The 21,684-nt window shown below is 41.2% G+C and overlaps 1 protein-coding gene across 1 annotated transcript in view; it reads right to left on the reverse strand.

The window, feature by feature from the left end:
- TTC3 (tetratricopeptide repeat domain 3) overlaps nucleotides 1–21,684 on the reverse strand; it is a gene marked incomplete in the record, with an annotated part of 2,769,029 nt that overhangs the window by 2,556,285 nt on the left and 191,060 nt on the right. The window contains 1 exon segment of the mRNA XM_044072025.1: nucleotides 11,045–11,096. Coding sequence (XP_043927960.1) covers nucleotides 11,045–11,096 — 52 coding nt within the window.

Here is a 21,684-nt window from a genome sequence, read left to right on the forward strand (position 1 = left end):
ATAGATATGTAGTACTAAGGGGCTACTGGCAAGGGAGGAGGATTACACTGGCATGTATTTACATTCCACTGAAAACTGCTATAATGGAGCTTAAGAAAATTCTGGGAGAAAAACAGCTTTCAGGCAAGAAATATTACTTGTATGTGGGGACTGGAATTTGATTTGCAACAGTGTCTAGGGGCCCAGAAGGGAACAATCTAACAAAGGAGGTTAGATTTTTAAATAAACTTATGAAAATATCTTGCATGGAAGATGTGAATTCAGTAATAGGAGTTGAGTGAATTTACATATTATTCCCCAAGATATAAACACTGGGCTAGGCTAGACAGAATTTACATTTCACAGGAACATGTGCATTTAATTGAAGGTCTTGATACACACCTAATATTTCAGATTATGCGCTAGTAATGACTAAAATAAAAACACATGGTAATGAAATAAGATTGAGACATTGGCACTTTCCCACCTATCTGTTGAAGACAGGAATTTAAAAAAATAGTGGAAATTATTCAGGAACTATTAAAGAAGATATTTTTCTCTCTGAAAATATACCTAGGGAGTGGGATAAAATTAAAGTGGAGTTTAACAATAGGGTGAAAATAAAAGAAAGGGAGATATGGTTAACAAGTAACAAGAATTATTAAGAGGGACTAAAAAATGTTGAAGTATTGCAAAATAGGGGGAATCTCACAGAATAAAAGGAGGAGTAACTGCAGAATGCTGAACAGAAAATAAAGGATTACCTCAACAATATGCATGAGTTTATTGCTGTGGAGCAACTGTGTTCTGATAACTAGAGAGCACAAAAACTTTTAGCACAATGACTCAGGCAATCAAGTTTAGGTAACCTATAACTAGGAAGACAACAAGGGATTCTGTAGAAGTATTAGAAATATTTCTGAAATTCTATGAAAGTCTGTAATAAAGCATAAAAATGTGGAAATCAAAAAAATGTACAAATGGAAATGTTTATGGAAGAATTAAATATGCCAATAGGTTCATACTAGGCTATCTGCCCTAGGGCATTTATAAGCCTAGCCAGAATGTGTTTGGCTTTCGCCACCCATTTTAAATTTATTTTGCTATGCCCTTTTTCGAGGTTAGTATACTGTACCTCTGTCTAACAGTGACACAGAAGTGATACCCGGAGTAAACCTACAATCTCCCATCCACTCATCAAGATTCCTCTTGAAGAGAGTCAATGAGGGACTCTGCCTAACCTGCACTGTGATTTTTATTCCAGAGTGAAGGGAGTCTCTGGGTTATAAATCTGTCCCTCCAGCATGTCCTATTTATTTCAGTGCTGAGGTTCAAGTCTCTCGAGCACGTAGCTCGATGGGATTTGGATTTTCTGAGGTGCAGCATTTCCATTAATTCCGGGTTGGACATGGCTATATACGTCAGGCACAGATCGCCTCTGAGCAGGCAGTATGCCACTGAGTAGAGCTGGAGTTTCTTTAACCGGGCAGCACATGGCATCTGTTTGAGCCTTTTGATCTTCTTGGTGAGGTACTTTTGGGGTCTTTCCAGTTGCTGCAGGTGTCTGGTAAGTTACATCCCAAAAGGGGCATTGTACTCAATTATGGGCCTGATGAGGGATGAGTAAAGAGGCACGATGACCTCCCCTGATCTAGATGTGAATCCCCTTCATGATTAGGTGGGCTATATACAATGTTTTTCTAACCACTTTGGCCACGTGGTTGTCAAATGAGAGATTGCTATCAACTTGGGTCCCCATGTCCCTAATTACTTCTTCTGTACTTAATGGGTTACCACCTATGTGGTAATTTGTGGGCACTTTGTTTTTGCCTAAGGGGATGACTATACACTTTTTGGCATTTAGCTTGAGGCCATGGCTCTGGCACCAGTTGTCTGTTTCTATGAGGCCCTTTTGGAGGATGCTTGTGTCGGCTGGAGAGTCTATTATAGCGCCCAGTTTGCAGTCATCTGCGAACTTGGTCAGCCACAGTCCTTCCGTGTTGGCCTGTACCTCCGAGAAATATATACCGAACAAGAGAGGTCCCAGGACTGAGCCTTGTGGGACACCACTTGTAACTGGTTTGGAGTCTGACATGGCTCGAGCAATTCTAACCATGTGGGTTCTGTCCTTGAGCCAGTTTGCAATCCATCTAGTGACATAGGGGTTTATATTTAAGCTGGTGAGCTTATCTATAATGCCCGAGTGGGGTATTGTATCGAAGGCTTTTGCGAGGTCCAGGTAGGCTGTGTGGACCACCTTCCCCTCGTCAATGGCCTTGGTGACGGTTTCAAAGAAATCAACCAGGTTTAAGAGGCAGGATCTGCCCTTAAAGCCGAACTGGGTAGGATCCTGTGTCTGTAGGTCTCCAATATCTTTATTTATGAGGTCCATGATGATCCTTTCCATAGCTTTGCAGACCAAGTTAGTCAGGCTTATGGGGCGATAGTTTCCAGGATCCGTTGAGGCACCACCTTTATGGAGAGGGACCACTGTTGCTGTACATGCCACTCTTTGGGCACATATCCTGTAGTAAGGCTGAGATTGAACAGTAGTTTTATGTTTGGGTTTAGCTCTTCTTGGAGTTCATGTAGGATGCAGCCCGGGACACTGTCTGGTCCCATTGATGCTGTGTTTTTTGCTTTGGAGAGGGCGGCTCTTACCTGAGCATCTGAGATGTCAGGGGGGCAGCACTCTGCTGGGATAGATATTTGCCCTTTGGTGGGGAGGGGAGAAGTTTGCGCTGAACCTGTCAGCTAGGATGTTGGCAATGTCTGTGGGTTCAGTGTATTTTTTTGTCATTTTGGACTAATTCTGAGCATATCTGGGAATTACCACCCAGGTTCCTAACATAACTAAAGAAAGCCTTGTGATTATCCGTAGTGTCCTGTGCAATTTTTCTCTCGAAGCTGGCCTTAGACAATTTTATGAGTACTGATCAGTGATGCCTTCCCTTTTCTGGGATTTTGCTCTCATTTAGTAGCTTCCTCCTTCTATTGTATAGTTTGTTTATGGCTGGGGTCCACCAGACAGGACGTCTGCCTTTGGAGGATTGGGTCTTGGTTTTATTTGGGATTGCATGATCCATGCATTCCTGAAGGTGTTCACAGAATGCGTTTATAAAGGAGTCTGCGGTCTGGGCCATATTTTCCACAGGCCCGGGGGCTTTGAAGGATTCTACCTCGGTTTTGAGGAGTGTGAAATTTGCTTTAGAGAAGTTTTTCACTGTGGTTTTCTGGGCAGGGGGTGGGGTCAGGATGTGAATATCCAGTGAGGTTAGTTTATGGTCTGATCTTACCAGTGAGGGATACACTTCTGGTCTGGAGCATAGAGTCCCCATGTTGGCGATGATCAGGTCCAGTATGTTTTCCCCTCTTGTGGGAGTGGTAACAAGTTGTTCCATAGCATTTGAGTTTATAAATTCTAGGAACCTTTGGGCTAGGGTGTTGGAGCTAGAGTAATGCTCCCAGTCTATGTTTGGGTAGTTGAAGTCGCCCAATATAATGGCGTTTGGAGAGACCTTCATATTTTCCAGTGTTCTCAGGAAGGCCGAGTGGGGTTCCTGGGTTTGGGAAGGTGGTCTGTAGCAGGCTATAAACTGGAAGGCAGTTTTACCCACTGTTAGTTGCACATGGATAGTCTCTGATGCTTCATGCTTTGCCACCAACCTGGAGGTGTGGGCATCTCTGATGAATATCGATACTCCCCCTTCCTTTTGTGGTTCGGTCCAAGTTTTGGGGCCGAAAAGCATGGTATGAGGTATAACCTGGTAGTGCTGGGGTGCTCTCGGGAGCCCTGAACCAGGTTTCTGTTACTGCACAGATATCGATATTCTCCATGGTAAGGAGAGTTTCGAGTGCGTGCATCTTGAGGTTTAGACTTCTGGCGTTGAGTAGCATTACTCTTAGTTTCTTATCCCTTGTGATACCTATGGAGGTGAGTTTGTCTTTTGAGCCTTGCCTAAAAAAGGCACTATGGGGGTAGCAAGAGCCTTTGCCAATATCCGAAAGCCCAGAAGCAAGAGGAGGCTCAATTACTGAAAGTTAGGATAGGAAGAGATGAGATAAAAATGGTGATGTATAACCAATCTACAGGAAAGCCCCGGGAATAGACGGTATTCCTGTAGAAGTTTGGAAGCTAGGAGGGAAAAACTGAAAGATCTGGAAGGTTTCGTTTAGTAGTATTTTAAGAGGAGGAGAAGAACCAACATCTTGGAAGAAAGCAGTGGTAGCTGTAATACCTAAAGATGGTAAAGATCCACTAGATCCAGCTTCATACAGGCTCATTTCAATACTAAACCCATGATTCTAAAATGTTTATGTCTCTAATGACTAAAAGAATGAGAAAAAGTGATACAAAAATTGAAAGATATGGATTAGTGTGGTTCTGTGGAGGGGAGATGAATGGGTCTATATTACAAGATCGAATGCTTAGGTGATCGTTGTACACCTAAACATCGAACTTGCAATATCGAAAGCAAAAAAACAGTGAAAGGACGATTTAACTCAAGGAAAGATTTCCCTTGGCCGTTCACCATATTTTGCCATTTTGTCTACTGTAGAGCGATCTCGGAGTTGGAATATTTAGTTAAGGGGTGTGTGGCAAAGCCCCCCCCCCCCCACTTAGTTTGGGTGTAAAGTTTTTTTTTTTTCCTTGGCCAACCGGCGTGTTTTTCTGCACCGTTTGTTTTTGGGTTCGATATTACAAATTTGATGTTTAGATGTTCGATCACTTAAGCATTCTATCTTGTAATATAGACGCGAGATGAACATTTGACAACACTAACAGAACACTGATGATCCAGAGGGAAGCAGAATATAAGAAAATGCTATTGTTTTTGGTGGATCTTGATGTACAGAAAGCATCTGACAGAGTAAGTTGGGACTTTATGAGCAGAGCAATGGAAGTATTTACATTCTCTGATAAAATTATAAGGTTAATTAGGAGTATATATGAGTGATTGTAGGCGAAAATTGAAGTGGGTGGAGTCCTCTTTGAAAATCTCTGCTAGAGCAGAGGAACCTGGCAGGGGTGTCCTCTTTCCACTTTATTTGCAACCACTGCCAAAGAAACTAAGGGACTCAAAAATTCAAGGATATAATTGGTATGGTTAGTCAAGAAAAGCTGGTTCCGTTTGCAGATGGCATTATTTTATACCAGACAAAACCAGAAAGGGACTTTACAGTGTTGTGGAACATACTCAAAGTTTCAGTTTTTTTCTGTATACAAAATTAATGAAGCTAAAACAAATGAAAAGCAGTAACATATGTACCAACATACAAATTGGTTCAGCAACATCCATACTTATGGGGGCATGATAGTGTTTAGGACTATAGCTTAAAAATTATCCTTAGCTGCCACAAGGGAATATATTGGAAAAGAGTAAATAAATACAAAAACTGAGAAAATGAAAGCTCTGTTATATGGATATCGATAGTAAGATACAAGCAGTTAAAAGTTTTTAGTCCCTTTCATCATACACAGGTCAGGCATACTTTTATCATCCAGAGGAGATGTTCTGGACAGCAATTAATAAAGATCTGAAGGATTTTATCTGGGAGGGGAAGATGGCAAGAGTCAAGTGGGATAAGCTTATTCTCCCAACAGAACAGAGTGGACTAGGATTACCCAATTTGAAGGGGTATTGCAGAGCAACACAGTTAAGGCTCCTACACATAGCAAAAGCAGAAAACTATAACTAAGAAGTGGAAAGAGATGATTACGAAATGGGGGAAAGCTCAAGAAACAAGGAGAGACTGGGATTTTGGATACAAACCTTTAAAGAGAATAACAATAATCATACAGAATATTATATTCATAAAGTAGCAGAAAGTATTCTAAGAGCTAAGCCAACAAGGGAATGAAGAAAGATTCTGATGACTGCAATTAGGGATACAGACAATAGGCAAGAGGAAGCTAAAATTTATCAGAGAAAACTGGAAAAGGAAACCGATATTGGGAGCAAATAACTAGAGAAGGAAAGGTAACGGAATGGGAAGCCGCCATTAACCTATTTGGACTGCAGGTGAGAGATTGCCTTCCCCATCAAGGATTGGTATTAGAGTACAGGCAAAGAGAAACGGGGTGGGGGGGTCCTAAATGAAAGACCAGCACTGGTAGAGTTTTTAGTAGAATATAAAACAGAAGTTGCTGTTAAGAAAGGAATAATTAGCAGAACATATAAAATATGGCATGATAACTTTAAGAATCAATCAGAGGAGGTTAGAAAGGATTGGGAAGACAGATTGGCTAAGCAATTCACAAACAAACAATGGGGGGAATACATGTATGTCTCCTAAATATGCAAAAAAGTCTAGAAGATTTAAGATCTTTGATTGGAAGTCTTTACATAGATATATTTTATATCTCAAGTGGACTCCAAAGAATTTTCCCTCAGGTAGACTGCAAATGTTGGAGGTGTGAGGTAATTGGGAAAATATTTTCTGGGAGTGTAATGAGTTGGCAGACTACTCTGTCGGAGTTATTGGGTAAGCAAATTGGTGTTACTAGGGAATAATTTTTCTGACCAACCACCAGTATAATTGTCACATAGTGAAACCTTCAGAAGAAAAAAAATGGTAGTAGAATAAAGCGCTCATCCACATTCATAAAATCCTAAAGTTTTACTGTAAATCAATGAGGACAGCAACACACAACAAAATAATCCAGTACAATATTAGATATGTTAGGTTAAGCACTTTTGTCCTATTCTTGTCAGGACTTCAGGACCTGACAGGCTTTTTTGCGGTAAAATCTGACAACCACAATGCACAAGTCCGGTCAGACTGGTTGGTTACAAGTTTTCTTTCTTTGCTGCAGACACATGCTTCCACCCGATTCCTAGTAATGATTTTCTGAGTAATGATATAGAATCGGAACTGCCTAGACATAGTAAGGTCTTGTTGAGTCTAATTATGGTGGCTGCCAAAAAAAAGTTACTAGAAAATGAAAATCAAAGTCTATACACCAACTGTATGAGAAACCATGAATACTGTAAACAGAGATAAAACAACTGGAATGGAGATCTTTACAATAGGACAGGAGAAAATTATGCAAGAAAAAATGGAAATTCTGGGAACAATGACTACAAGGGAGGAATGAGGTAGGACTTGAATGAGCTATGTAATGTCTGACTGACAATGATTGGATAGATAAGTGATGTATAATGTTTGCAGCTAGGATTATGACTATGTCAGTATAGTTTGTGATGTAAAATACTTGCAGCTGGGATTACATCAGTATCGTTTGTTCACTTGTACAAATGTATGATTGCCCAAGTCATAAGCGATAATGTAATAAAGATGTTTCTTGTTTAAGAAAAAAATAAGTGGTGAGGTCTTTAGAAAAAGGTAGGAGTAAATTACATTAAAAAATGAAAACTGTGGGGACAATATATGCAGAAAAACGTTTTGGAGCAAGAATGAGGCTTAACAGAAGGCAGAAATTGAACAAATTAATATTTTAAGTGTGAACTTGTTAATATGGTTTGACTGCTTCGGTATAAAAGCAACTTTGCCTATGTTACAAGTGATAATTGAATAAAGAGGTTTTAAACATTATTCTGCAGGACTCATCACCACCTCTTATTATGGATTCCTGCAAACTTTTTTTTCCTAGTGGCACGATTCTTCCTTTGAATGAAACACAGCTTGGGGTCAAATCCTGCACAAGCACAATAGTTTGAGCAAGGAGACACGTTTTCTACTTAACGGAAGAAAATTTTACAATTTATTTTAGAATGAATCCATGGTGGTCTAATACTTGAGGATTTGGTGCTCTCACTGCCCTCGTCTTGGCATGGTATAATTGAACCTTTGGCCAAAATAATGGCGAGCAAAATCAAACAGACGTTTAATAGTGCGCTTGTTAAATCTACCACAAAACAGACAACTAGTGACGTCGTGGTCTGGGCCTAGGCATGGAATACAGTAAGAATGAAAATCCTTATGAGGTAATTTGCTTCCCACAAGAAATGCAATTATTAACTTTTACTTGCATCGGTCTGAGGCAAGAAAAAGTTTCCCCAACGGGGTACTTAGCTTTATTGAAGACTTCGGTTCTGAAATTCGAATTCGAAAATATCAGGAGTCGGCCGACCGGCACTTACGAACTGCTTTTGCTTCGGGCACCGCGCGGCAATAAAGACGGAAGAAAATGGCATCGGCTGCATCTTATACACCCCTGGCGTACTGACATCAGGGAAGAAGCGACAGCAACCGACGTCGGACCAAGACTTTGGAACTCTGGCCGACTGCGGGACCACCTGACGGCAGGATAACCCAAGTGTAATGACTGCAGCAGTGAAACACGATGAACATCTATAAATATTCTTTCAAGGCAGGGGTGGAGGCCAAATCCAGGCACGTCTTTTCAGCACAGTCTGTGCAGTACTCCCCTGCCTTATAACCTCATCTGACTGCATGCTTACTCATTCCAAGTTGTTTGGGAATGTGTGGTTATAGTGTCTTTCAGCTTTTCATGCAGGACTTCTAGGATCATGTTTCTGTTTTAAAGATTTCACTATAGTTGTATCATACATGTTTAGCAGCAAAGCAACAGAGATAATGATTTTACTTCCAAATCTGCCAAGAATCCATATCTCACTGCCACTCAGAGTGTTTAATTGCACTGCTAGTAAGGAGAGACTGGCAGTTTCCAGTGAGATTACTGCAGGAGTAATTAACTTGTTTTTTTGTGCAACTACTTAAATACCTCTTATAACTTGTAACATTTAGTACCTAGTTTCTTTGGAGAAGGCAGATGACAATCTAGATTCAAGGTTCTGAAATCAAAAGCATCCTCGAGGCCAGGAATATGTAGGGATTGCCAGAAGCTTGGGCTCCTTCATAAAAATGAGTTCCAAGTACTACTATTATGAGCCCAAAATCTTTTACCCCCCCAATTCAATATTCTCTCTTATATTTAGACTTTCACTAAAGAACAGCTACTCTTATGGCGAGACAGAAAAAAGTTTCCTATTCACCATTAACAAACATTATGTGGGAGGACTTCTGTGATGTACACTGTCATCGTTTTCATTACTTGATTACGAAGAATCAGCTAGAAGGGAGAGGTCTTTCCCTCCTTTCCTGTGGGAGCATAAGCAGCATTTGGAACAGATCTCTGCTAGACTGCTACAAACTAATTTGCTAGTTTCCTACAACCAAACTGTAAATATGAAGAGGCAAGAATACCTTGGTCTCTGGCAGACAGACTACTTCCTCAAAGAGAGGATCATCAGAAAGTCCAAGTCAGAAGAATATCAGAAGAGACCTTCTTGTACTGTCAAAAATTAAACTGTAGGGATATATTAAATTTCGTTTAACTCTGGAGAGCATGGGACCGCCCTACTAATTCTGGCATCATTTAGTGTAGGAGGGGGTCTGGGAAAAGGTGCTCAGCTCAAAGAATGACATACTCCTGTGAGGCCTGTGAAGCACCAACGAAGAAAAAAATTCCACCTTCTCCCCCAATAAAAGTCAAAACAGAAGGGGATTTATTGCATATTCTAGGTGATCTGGGGATGGATAAGGCTGATCCTGACCAGGACCCGTCACAACAAGCCTCTGCAGGGTAGAAAGGATTTGCTGTGGTCCAGTTCTCTACTTCTACCAGCAGCCTTCTCTATAGAAAGATTGTGGGGCTGTGCCACTATGTATATTTTCTCTTGCTAAATGTCTGATGTGATGTGTTCACCTAATGGAAGGTCAGTTTGCAAAAAGGTTTCCATTTTTTTTTTTCATGTGTCAGCCAGGTCTTTGACACACAGGCTGTGCTAGCTAAGATTTTCTTCTTAAATGCTGCACTACACCTATAAGAAGAAATTTTGTAGTCTTCTCCCAAGCTGCAAATGAAGCCTTTCACACAGACATTAAGGAAGTCAGGGATCTCTGAAAAGTAAAGCCAATTCCACTATTGTATTTGTTTCAATCAAGTTGGGTAATATCAACGACTATCGTAATATAACTAGTCAAAATCAAATAAAGAAATTTCAAACTATTTACTTATTTATTGCTACTCTGGAAGACACTAACAGAGGCTGATGGAACTGAATTCTAGCATGGCAAAAAAAAAAGTATGACACAATCATCTCCTATTTTACATCTAACGAATAACGCTGGTGTACATCTTGCTTTAGTATACAGAACTATAACCTCTCAACATTCTGCTGTGTTACACATTAGTTGAGATATCCATGAGAAACTATGCCAGGTCTCACCCTGTTGCTACAGATCAATCTCTGACAGGGTGAATGAGTGACGAAAACACTTCTAAACTATAGAGGGAGGGAGGAAGGCTGTAGAAGGACGCTGGGATACTATCTATAAAATATTTTTCTCAAAATACCCGACATTGCAGGCAGCCTTTGTTCTCTGCATCCCCATATTTATTTTTGCCTCTGAAGTGGCTAGATGTCAGGGGGCAGTGAAATCCTCTGTTGCTCTGACCTGTGTCAAACTGTTATCATCCAACAGGAGGCCAAGCATTTTTTCCTTCTTGAAGGTGTGGGCAAATATTTAAGAAACAAAAATGCTACCCTTTTTTCTTCTAGACCTTCTGCAGTTTTAATTAAAAAATACACTGTAAAGCACTGGTTCTGGTACCAGCCTCAGTGGCACTCTGGTGGTTTAACAAACCATTCATCCGGGGGTTCTTCTGCCTTGGTCAAAATCTTAATCATGTTGCTGCCCAGGAATATGCTCATGCCTTCTAATTTGTTAAATAGTCATGTCCTACCAGACCACATCCACAGATCCCTTTTTCCATCATCCTAGTTAAACTAAGTTAAAGAACTCTGATTTGCAAGGAATGACTTTCAAGCTACATACACCTTTGTGCTTGCTCCACTAGCTTTGCACGTCATGTAAGATGTGGGATCTCTACATGAGCTGTTGGCATGCATTCTATTGTTAAACACAATTTAAGAAAATTCAGGTGAATTTGTATGCACTTAAAGTATGGAGCCCTAACACTCACCCTTAAATACTGAGTGGTGACCTTCAAAATCTGTAACACAGAAGATTAATCAAATTATTTACACATCACACAGCTGTATTAGTTTCTTACCTGAAAATTATATTTGTTCTGGTTATTTTCTAAGGTCTCAGAACATCCATTTCTAAAAACAAACAAAAGCTTTATGCTAAGCATGTTAAAAGCTAGATAATTTTTCTTATCATAGCAACTTAACTAGAAGAAAACTGTAAAACTTTTCATGAAAACTGGTTGATGTTTCAAGTACTTAAACTTTATGCAATAAATTACCGTAGCAAATCTTAAACAGGAGAGACAAGAATTAAGATTAGTGCTGATAAATATCCAAGACCTAGTATACTTCTGATAGGTGTCAATCACAATATCTTGGAAAATAACAGTGGGTCCCACCACAGGAGAAAGCCTTTCACTGAATTCTGCATAAAATATGACAGGACCTAAAATTTACAGACATGCATTTTTGCCCACAATGTGTTGTGGGTTGAAAAAGATGGTTATTGTCATAGTACGCAGTTCCACTTCTAAGCAAACCTGGGGCCTTCTTGTGAGACAAGGAAAACAGCGTGGGAATTTTATGTCAAATTTCAAATCAAAACTACAAGTACCACTCTTTGGGCTCCCAAAGTAGCAGCTCTTTAAAGTGGCCAAGAATATGGGTAAAAAGGAAAAAAAGTGAGACATAAAAGAGATATTCTCACCATATCAACTGATCTATGAAGGAGTTCTCCTGCACTGAGCTAACATTTTTTTCCTTCTGCACTGAATTTGTCATAAGCTTCTTACCATCACCTGCTGTTACCAGATTCCAGCATGGAAAAGAGTGGCTAGCTTCTGCACTCACCAGTTTAGCCCTCATTCACTGTGCAAGTACATTCTCCAATTCTCGAAGGAAAGAAACAACAATAGCAATGTGAGGCTACATAAAAGGCAGGTGTGGCAATGATCCCATTATTCAAATATCTCTGGTTATGTTAATTGCATATGCCCATAACTACCTCATGTACTTCATAAAGGACTCCTGTTGTGGTATAATTCTTTATATGTGGGAAATTAAGTAAAGCAGTTAGCTATTAAAGGTGCAGATCAGGGAAGAAGTTAAAACATGCCTTGAACAGTAGTGGCAAATCCAGCCCTGTTTCTGGTCTATATGTCTGATTTGCATTCTGTAGAGACGGTATGGCTAGTAGCTCAGATTGTAGCCTGAAAGATTCTCTGAGCTGCCACACTTCTAAATGAAGCCATTCTAATGGTAGCTATCCTGGAGTGCTATGCCAGGACTTGGCTCTCTGGAATTACTGCAATGGCAAACACTAAACCAAATGAGCTGGACTAATCACTATAGAGAATACAACTCATTTAATATCACAGTTAAAGACCACAAAGCTTTCGGGAAAAAAAAATCCCTTCTTCAGTGTGTTAAAACAATTTAATGTATATATAAAAAACACACGACACAGCCAACCAGTCACATTTTAAAAAAAACATTCCAAGCTAATTATACTAATGAATGCTCCTAGTTACATTTAACTATACTTTTAAAGTGGCATGCAACAAACAGAAAGCACCCACATTTATATTTAATCAAAACATTCTAAAATCACAATAAGATTAATAAAAATCATAACATATACATAAAACATGTTTAAAGTTTCTTCTGTTTGTCCTTCAAAATTGGTTTAATACTTACAGCAGTATTAAGACCAGGATTTTTCTCTACATTTAACCTTATGATCTGGTTATACTCGGCAATTTCGAGTTTATTTGCATCTCCTCCCCTAATACTGGGTAAAAGTTTCTGCATAGCCCTGAAATTAAATTTATGTTGTGAATTATCTAAAACATACTTAGTAACAGAATTCGTAATAATGCCTCTTCTTATATCAGAAAGGTGCTCGTTAATCCTATTCTTGAATTTCCTGCTATACTTTCCCATACAAAATGCAGGGAAGGTCAAACAAGTGGTTAAATATACCACACTCACAGAATTACAGGTAGTGAAGCAATGAAATTCAAATCTCTTATTAATGCAGACAAAAATCCCAGTCTTAATGCTGCTGTGAGTATTAAACCAATTTTGAAGGGCAAACAGATAAAACCTTAAACATCTTTTAAGCAAGTTATGATTTTATTAATCTTAATATTTGAGAGCATGAGTTTTGATTAAATACAAATGTGGGTGCTTTATCTGTTTGTCGCATGCCACTTTAAAAGTGTAACTAAATTTAACTAGGAGCATTCATTAGCTTGGAATGGTTTTTAAAAATGTGATTGGTTGGCTGTGTCAAAAAGTGAAAAATTGTAAGCCAAATTGCCCTGGATATGACAGCAGTCCTCCTAGCATTGTGGGAATGTCAGATCTCCTTCCCCAGGCAGAGAAGCCAATGAGGGTCTGGCAATGAGCAATTGATCCTTATTGCTTTCTATTAGCAATGCACATTTTGGGGAAAGACAACTGTTTAGCAGAAAGGTTTCATCAGATCTATTGCAATGCCTTACAAGTGGTCCGAAATCAATAGTGGCTCAACAAACTTTCTGTCACTGGGGCAGCAGAGGCACACACTGCTGAGAATGCTGTGCCACTCCAGCCAACATAAAATGCAGCAGCTATTTCACCCTATTACCCCAAGAGGGGTACACCCCACAAAACCGTCTAGTCTGTCAGTGACCCCTTGGCTTACTACATGCCTTTCTACAAATTCCTCTCATTCTGAGGTTCCTGCAGAGTGCAGCTCAATACAGATCTACTGTAATTCTCATTGCTCCCCTGTGGCCCACGCAAGTTTAGTTTCTCCTGTTGAAACCTCTTCTAAAGGAGCCTCCTTGACTATTGGATTAAAATCAGACCTGCTTTCTCAATCCTCCATCTCCTCAATCACAGACTTATCGGATAGTATCTCCAACTCCCTTGATAGTCATTGACCCTTCCTTATCACAATCAGTAGTCCATATTTTGTCAGCTTCCCAAATGCAGTCTATTCAGAAGCAACTGGAAAGGATTTTCCATTTGGGCTTCTTCACATAACCTAGAATCCTCTTCTGCCCCAAAGTCAGAGGCTTTGCACCTTCTAGCTACCTTTTGCGTACAGATCTAGTTTCTCCGTTATGTCCAGCTAGCCTCCATATCTATTTATTAGCTTATAAACTTTAAGAGGCCAGAGAATTGTTTTTAAAGGCTCTCCTCAAAGAACTGTTAATGCTAAGCCTGCCAGTAAAGGACCATACCCCTCCCTGGGATCTTAACCTTGTTTTAGAGGCTTTATTGAAATCTCCTTTTAAGCCAGATTCTTCCACAGATCTCAAGATTGTGTTTTGGAAAACGTTTTCTTGGCGGCGATTACATCTGCCAAGTGAATTTCAGAGTTACATGCTGTATCCTCACTGTTATCATACTTGACATTTCACAAAGATTTAGTGTCCCTGAGAACCCACTTTATACCTAAAGTGGCCAAGGAGACTAATCTAAATCAAAGTATTGACCTACTAGTATTTTTCTCAAATCACACAAACCAAGGAGAATATTTTGCTTCACACCCTGGATGTCCACCATCAACTCATTTGCAGAGAACTAAAACCATCAGTAATGATTCGTAACTGCTCACTTCTTTTGTTGTAAACAAATTAGGTAAAAAGTTTCTATAGACGAACCTTGTCCACATGGTTATCAGACTTTATATTGTTTTTGGAATTAAGAAGCAAGCTCTTCCCAGCTAGACCAAAGGCTTATTCTGCCAGATCAAGAGCTACATCTCGTGTCTTTTTCTATAGTATAAAACATCTGTGAAGCAGCTACATGGTCTACCTTGCACACATTTGGCAAACATTACAAGATTCACATAATTTCTAGATCCAAAGCTTCCTTTGGGACTTCCCTCCTGAAGAGTATCCTGTCATGATGCCACACAAGAAATAAGATGCCTTGGGATTCTGTCACATTTGTCAGATTAGGCAGAGAAATTAAATATATAAAAATTAAGTTGTGCACTCACCTTAACTAGGCATCTGTGTTGTCCATTTTCATTCGTCCTCACTTATGGGTTACGGATTTGATTCCGCTGCATACTTCAGACTTCGGATCTAACTCTTGAGCTACTCTCTCTACCCATAATGATCTACTCCATCCCTATTGCCTCAGATCGAGTTTGCTGCTCTACTTCCTAATAATAGCAGAAAAACAGACATTTCTAGATAGAAAAGACAGGGCTCAAACCTGCAATTGTGGGTTCCAAATACAGTCCAATAGTTCCTTCCAGAAGAAAAATGAATGGGGGACAGATGCAAGGGGAGTTGAGGAAGAATGAAAATGGACAACTGACATGCCTAGTTATGGAGAGTACATAACTTATAAATCTGATGATGTCCTTTTCATTCTTCCTCACTCACAGGACAGAATCCCCAGCTAAGTTAACCTTGGGTGACCCTCATGGAAGGTTATTCTGGAGTACAGCAGAACCAAAGGAGGCTTTTTCTGGATATAGTGTCCAATTTGCAATGTGAAACAAAGGTATGAGTCTTAGACTATGTAGCTGCTGCACAAATGTCATCAACAGACATTCTTGACCAAAAGGCAGATTAAGTAGCCATGGATCTGGCTGAATGAGCTTGGGGAGGTTTTAGTAATAGCATACCCTTCTGGGAGTAAATCCATGAGCCAAGCCTGTAATCCACTTAGCTAGGGTAACTTTAGAAACTGGTTGGCCTAGGCGATATGGAGAGAAAGATACAAAAAGTTTGTCTGACTTTCTAAATTGTTTTGTCCTGTGAAGGTAAAAATGTAGTTGTCTGTGCACATCAAGGTAGTGTACCATGTACTCTCCTTTACTGGAAAACTTTGGAAAGAAAACTGCCAAGTGAATGGATTGGTTAATATTTTCAGAAGCCACTTCAGGTAAAAAAAAAAAAAAAAAAAAAAAAAGAAGGGTTATTCCTCACAGAAACCCTATCTTTATAAAAAATAATGTAAGGGTTTTTTTGCTGAAAGAGCCTGAAGTTCAGATATTCTTTTTGATGAAGTTATAGCTACCAAGAAAACAGTCTTCCACGACAGAAATTTTAGATCAGATGTGTCTGACGGTCCAAAGGGTTTGTGTGTTAAACCTTCAAGAACCGCAGTAAGATCACAAGGCAGTGATAGATCTTTTAATATAGGTCTCAGAAGAAAAATGCCTTTCATAAAAGCTTTACACAATCTAGATGAAGCCAATTAAAAAGATTTATTCCCATGGGGAAATTTGAAAGTGCTGCCAACTATAGCTTAACTTTAGAGAAACTAGTCCCATCCTTGAAAAGAGTTATCAAAAATGAATAGCTGAAACTGGTGCAGAAAAGGGATCAATCTTAGCTGACACCCAAATAGAGAACGTTTTCTGTTTATAAACTTTTTTGGTGGAATCCCTTTGAGAAGCAAAATAATGTCACAAACTAGGGAAGACGGACATGACTGTAACTATTACGGGAAGCTTGCTACTCTACTTCCCAAGCTTGAGGGCCTGAATGTTGAATCCTTGATGAGCGAGAGAAGAGACTGAGTAAGCTCCCATATCCATGGAGGATAATGAAAATGAGACCGTATAAAGAACCATATTCATAGAGGCCAGAAGCGAGCAATGAGGATTACTGAGCTCTTCAGCCTGCTTGCTTTCTGCAAAGCATCACAGAATCAAGGGAAGGAGGGGGATAAGCATAAAGGAGACCCGAGGGCCAAGTATGAAGAAGAGCATCTCTCGGTGATGCCAACCTGAGGGGGGATTAGGGTGAAGTACTTGCTGCACTTGAGAGGGGTGTCAAATAGATCACAGCAAGGTAGACCCCCCCCAATGCCTGAAGATCAAATTTGCTACCTACTGATTGAGACCCCACTCATGAGGCATCAGAGCAGATCTGCTTAGTTTGTCCACCAGCACGTTAGTTTTCTCCAAAATGTGCGTCACAATTAGAAAGTGGTTTGAGGAGATCACCCATTCTCAAACCCTCATGGCCTGTCTACAAAGGGGATAAGATTGAGTTCCTCTGTCTGTTGATATACCAGCCTACAGAGATGTTGTTGGTCTGAAATGCAATAGCCCGCAAGGGAAAAGCATCTTGAAATGCCTGCAACGCTAAAAGGACTGCCCTCATCTCTAGGACTTTGAGATGCAAGTTGATCTCTTGGGGGGGGGGGCGAACACACCTTGAATAATTCTTCCCAAAGAATGCCCCCCCCCCCACTCCACTCCAGCTGAGAAGCATCCATGCTCACTGTGGGTACTGGGTTCGGTAGAACAAAGGGTCTCCCCAGAAAAAGATAGTCAGATTGCATCCACCAGTGAATGTGTTGTTTGCAAATTGGGGTGAGTTTTACTTGAAAAGACAGGAGCCGATATAGAATGGACCACTGTACAACTAGAGTCTACTGGAGAAGCTGCATAAAGAAGCCTGCAAGAGGAAGCAGTATTATGGCGGCTGACAATAACCCAAAAGCTTGCAGCACTGATCTTGCTGGAGGAGATGGATGAGAAGGGATAGCTTGAACCTGGTTTCTGATGGAAGTAACGCAGTGGAGAGGAAAAGATGCTGTGTTGTAGTGTCTAAAACTGTTCCAATTAATTCCAGGGTCTGAACTGGTGCAAGTTTTGATTTGGCAAGATTTATGATAATTCTCAAAGTGTTGCAAATCTGGAGCAAATAGTCCCTGGCATACTGTAGTTGATGCTTGGAGAAGACAGTGAGGAGCCAGTTGTCCAGATAAGGAAATGCCTCGAATCCCTTTAGTCTTGAGTGAGCTGTGACTACTGCCACACATTTGGTAAACATCTTGGGGGCTGTGGGGAGTCCAAAAGGCAGAGCTCTGAATTGGTAATGACAGGCCCCCAAAGTGGAGATGTCTTCTGGATTGTCTGTTTAGTTTGATATGATAGAATGTGTCCTGAAGATCTACAGAGTACATCCAAATGTACTTGTGCAAAAAAAGGCAAGATGGACTGAACCGTGACCATCTGGAACTTTGTTTTCTTTATATACTAGTTCAATTTGCTTAAATCCAAAATGGGTCTGAGATCCCTTGTTTCTTTGGCACTAAAGTGTGAATAAGTTACGAATCCTATCTGGTCTGGTGGGACCTTACGGATGACCCTTTCTAGGAACTTTTGTATTTCCTGTGCTGCGGCCTTCCCCTGGCTGGGTGGAATGTCAGGAAATTTCTTCCTTTGACCACAAGGAAGAAGGGAAAATGTTATGTAATAACTTCCAGATGTTATACTTCGCACCCATAAATCTCTTGTGATGTTTGTCCAGGCTTCAAGGTGCAAAGAGAACTGACCCCAAACTGCCTCCAGAGTTGGACAGTTGAGCAACACTTCAACACTGCTGATAGGGCGTGCCTAAAAAAAAATCTCTAAAGCCATGGTTCTCAGGGCCTCCTCTGCCTCTAGGGCATCTACCATTCAAATTTACCCCTCTGCCTCTGGAGGGATTCTCCCTACTTAAATCCTGGAAAGGTCCCTGAGATTTATGGAACCACATTGTCCTAAAGAAGATCCACCAAGGTGTAGAAAACTTGACCCCCACAGCAGACCAGGTCTTTTTTTCTTGTTCAATGTGGGTAAGCATATCTTTTACTGATGGACCAAGCAAGGAAGTGCCATCAAATGGGGCATTAACAAAGAATGACTTAAAAGGCTCTGCAAAGTTGGACAGCCACAACCGCATCCAGGTCTCTCCTTATGACAATGCCTGAACCGGCTGCTCATGAGGTCCCTTCAGCTGTGTGAGAGATTAACCTCACTGAAGCGCCAGAAATAGATGAGAGTGGCCAGTTGAGAGTAAGCCCTTTTGAAATCCTCAGCAGACATGGACTCAAGAGTATTTGACAGCTCTTTAGTCAAATCTCTCTGCAGCAGAGTAAAGTGCACAAGATAATTAAGCAACCTCACAGCAAAATTAGCTAAGGCGAACACTCACTTTCCAAATCTATCACTCTGGACTCCCTATCAGGTAGATGGACAGATGAGCTCTGTTTTGCTAACTCTTTCTTTGCGGCTGCCACCGCCGACACCATCATAGCATCCATTGCTCCAGTAGGGTATGTCTGTAGGTGGGGCCAAAAACTTGTCAGAGTGCTTAGGGATGGGCTCGACAGCTTCCAGCTCCTTCCAAGCTTGTCTGAAATCAGACCAGTAAGCTCATTCCCTGGTGGGTGCAGAGGGGGGGGGGGGGTACGCAAGACATAGATGGGCCAGAACCAAAAGCCTCCAAGAAAACATACTTTTCAGAAGAGGGAGTTTGGGAAGACCGGCCACCTTTCTGCTTTAGGATCTCTAGAATATATTCAAAGGAGATGTCATTCAGTGGTGATCTGGGGGAATTCCCTTTCCTTCATCAAAATCGGTGTGTTACAACCCCCCATGAAGTCTCTGATGGGTGTCTCTCTCCTCTAGCATGTCCTCTTCTAGGTGATGTTCTGGAGAGTTGTTTGAAGAGAGGGGAGGTTCCTCCACTGGAAATGGGTGAAGACTCATTGGAATGGACTATCCATGTGGAATAGGTCTGACCAATTCAGAGCTTAGAACCAATGACATTAAAGGGGTGGTATTCGAACCAAAAGATGAAGGTTCTCTCTAGAGAGAAAAAAAACCCTTCCAGCACATTGAAGGCCAAGGGACTGGGAGAAGCCCCGACCCACCTCCTCGGAGCCAAAGAAGGTTGATCTAGGCCATCCTTGCATCGCTGTCTTGAGGGGAGAATTGGATCTGAACTGTCCAAGGCCAAAGCTCCAAGGGGAAAGGAAAAATTAAACAAAACTGGAGCTGAACCTACCCCCCTTGGAATAGACACTGACTTCAGTTCTGAGACCCGTTCTGATCCAAGGGTACTAGCGCAGTACCAGGGGAAACAGTCGGAGTGGAGGAGGAAACTTTCCTCGTATCTGACACTGTACCGCTCAGGAATCTCAGATCCTAGGGCTCCGAATCCACTAAATGGATTGGAGGAGGAGAAAAAAGAAGTTATGTACTTACCATAAAGTTCCATGTATGTGTTGTGCATCTTATCCTTTATTCTCACTGATGGGTCGGATCCTATCCACTGGATCTATCTCTGCCATTCTAAAAGCTCAAGGTCTTCAGCAAAGCTTGTAGGCATCCCTCTTTACCCATAATGCACCCCTCTAGCATCCTCCGATCTTGTTTTCCCCAAGTACTTTTACACAGGTAAGACAGAAATATTATGTATATATAAAAATATAACTATACACATTAAAATGTGATCAGGGGAATTGGAGCAGCCAAGCTGTTAGTTTGAGACTGTCCAGGTTCGGATGAGCCGTTCCCTGATGCGCGATTCAGCAGATCCAGAGCAGGGTCCAGAATCCATGATTCGTCCTGAAGGTGAGGCTGTAGAAAGGGAAACCAGATTTGACGAGGCCAATAGGGGGCAAGTAGGATTACTGTTCTCAAATAAATTTGCTTTCTGTAAAAACTTGGGTATCAGAGGGACTGGTAGAAAGGCATAAAGTTGCCCCAAAGGCCAATCATGAACAAGTGCATCCCTTGGTGAATTCCCTGGGGGGGGGGGGGGGGGGCAAATTAGTTGTTGCATTTGGCATTGGTGGGCGATGAGAAGAGATTGCAGCAAGGCTGGCTCCATTTCCAGAATATCTGTTCCATTACCCTCTGGTTGAGGGACCTCTCACGAGGCCATAAAATGGCTCTGCTCAATTTGTCCACAATCACATTGGATTTCCCCAGGATATGCATTGCTATCAGAAAACAGTTGGAGGCAGTAGCCCATTGCCAGACCCTCATAGGGGAAGCGTCCGTGGTCACTGTGGCCTGAGGATGAGGGGGGATGAAGAGACACCCTTGAGATACCAATGGACAGTAAATCCATCACTGGAGATCTTTCTAGCAGGAGTTGGTTATCAAGATTGTGCGTGGCATTGGAAGTCTTTAAATTGAACACTGTGCAGAAAGTAGCCACTGAAGTAGTCATATGAAGGTGAGCTAGAGAAATGAGAACAACTGCCACAGTCATTTTCACTAGTACCTGAAGAAACAGTCTTGCAGACGGTCGCATCTTCCTGCATGATGCCAAAGATAGTCTACTCTGCCTTTTGGAAGTCTTGCTACCACTGTTGTTGTATTTAACTCTGCTCCTGTGAATTTCAGATCTGGCTCTAGAGCAGATTTTCTGTAGTTTACTGTAAAACCTTGGGAGGAACAGAGCTGAACGGTATAGTCCCTGGCTTGTAGCAGAAGATGCCTAGTCAGTGTGGTTATTAGCCAGTTGTCCAGATAGGGAAACAACCAGAATCCTAAGTCTCAGGTGAGCCATTGCTACTGCCATGCCATTGGTGGACACTCTGGGGGCTTTAGTGAGTTCAAAGGGCAAAGCTCAAAACCAGAAGTGACTGGCAGCTAGCCGGAAGAGCAGGTACCTCCTGGGTCACCTTTCCATTCTGATGTAGTAATACACATCCTGAAGGTCTATAGAGCACATCCAATTGTCTTTTCCTATGAATGGAAGTATTGACTGCAGTGTCACCATCCAGAACTTGGTCTTTTTGACAGATTTGCTCAATTGTTGAAGTCCAATATGGGTCTCCAGTCCCCTGCTTTCTTTGGAACTAAAGAATCTTGAGTAAGTTCCAGATCCTCTCTGGTCTGCGAGGACTTCTTGATGACTCTCTTAGTAACTATTGGATTTCTAATGTTGCTTGTCCATTCGGACTGGGTGGAATG

Source organism: Protopterus annectens, chromosome 5.part0, assembly GCF_019279795.1.
Source record: "Protopterus annectens isolate FY-2018-M chromosome 5.part0, PAN1.0, whole genome shotgun sequence".
In the NCBI taxonomy this organism is placed as follows: Eukaryota; Metazoa; Chordata; order Ceratodontiformes; family Protopteridae; genus Protopterus; species Protopterus annectens.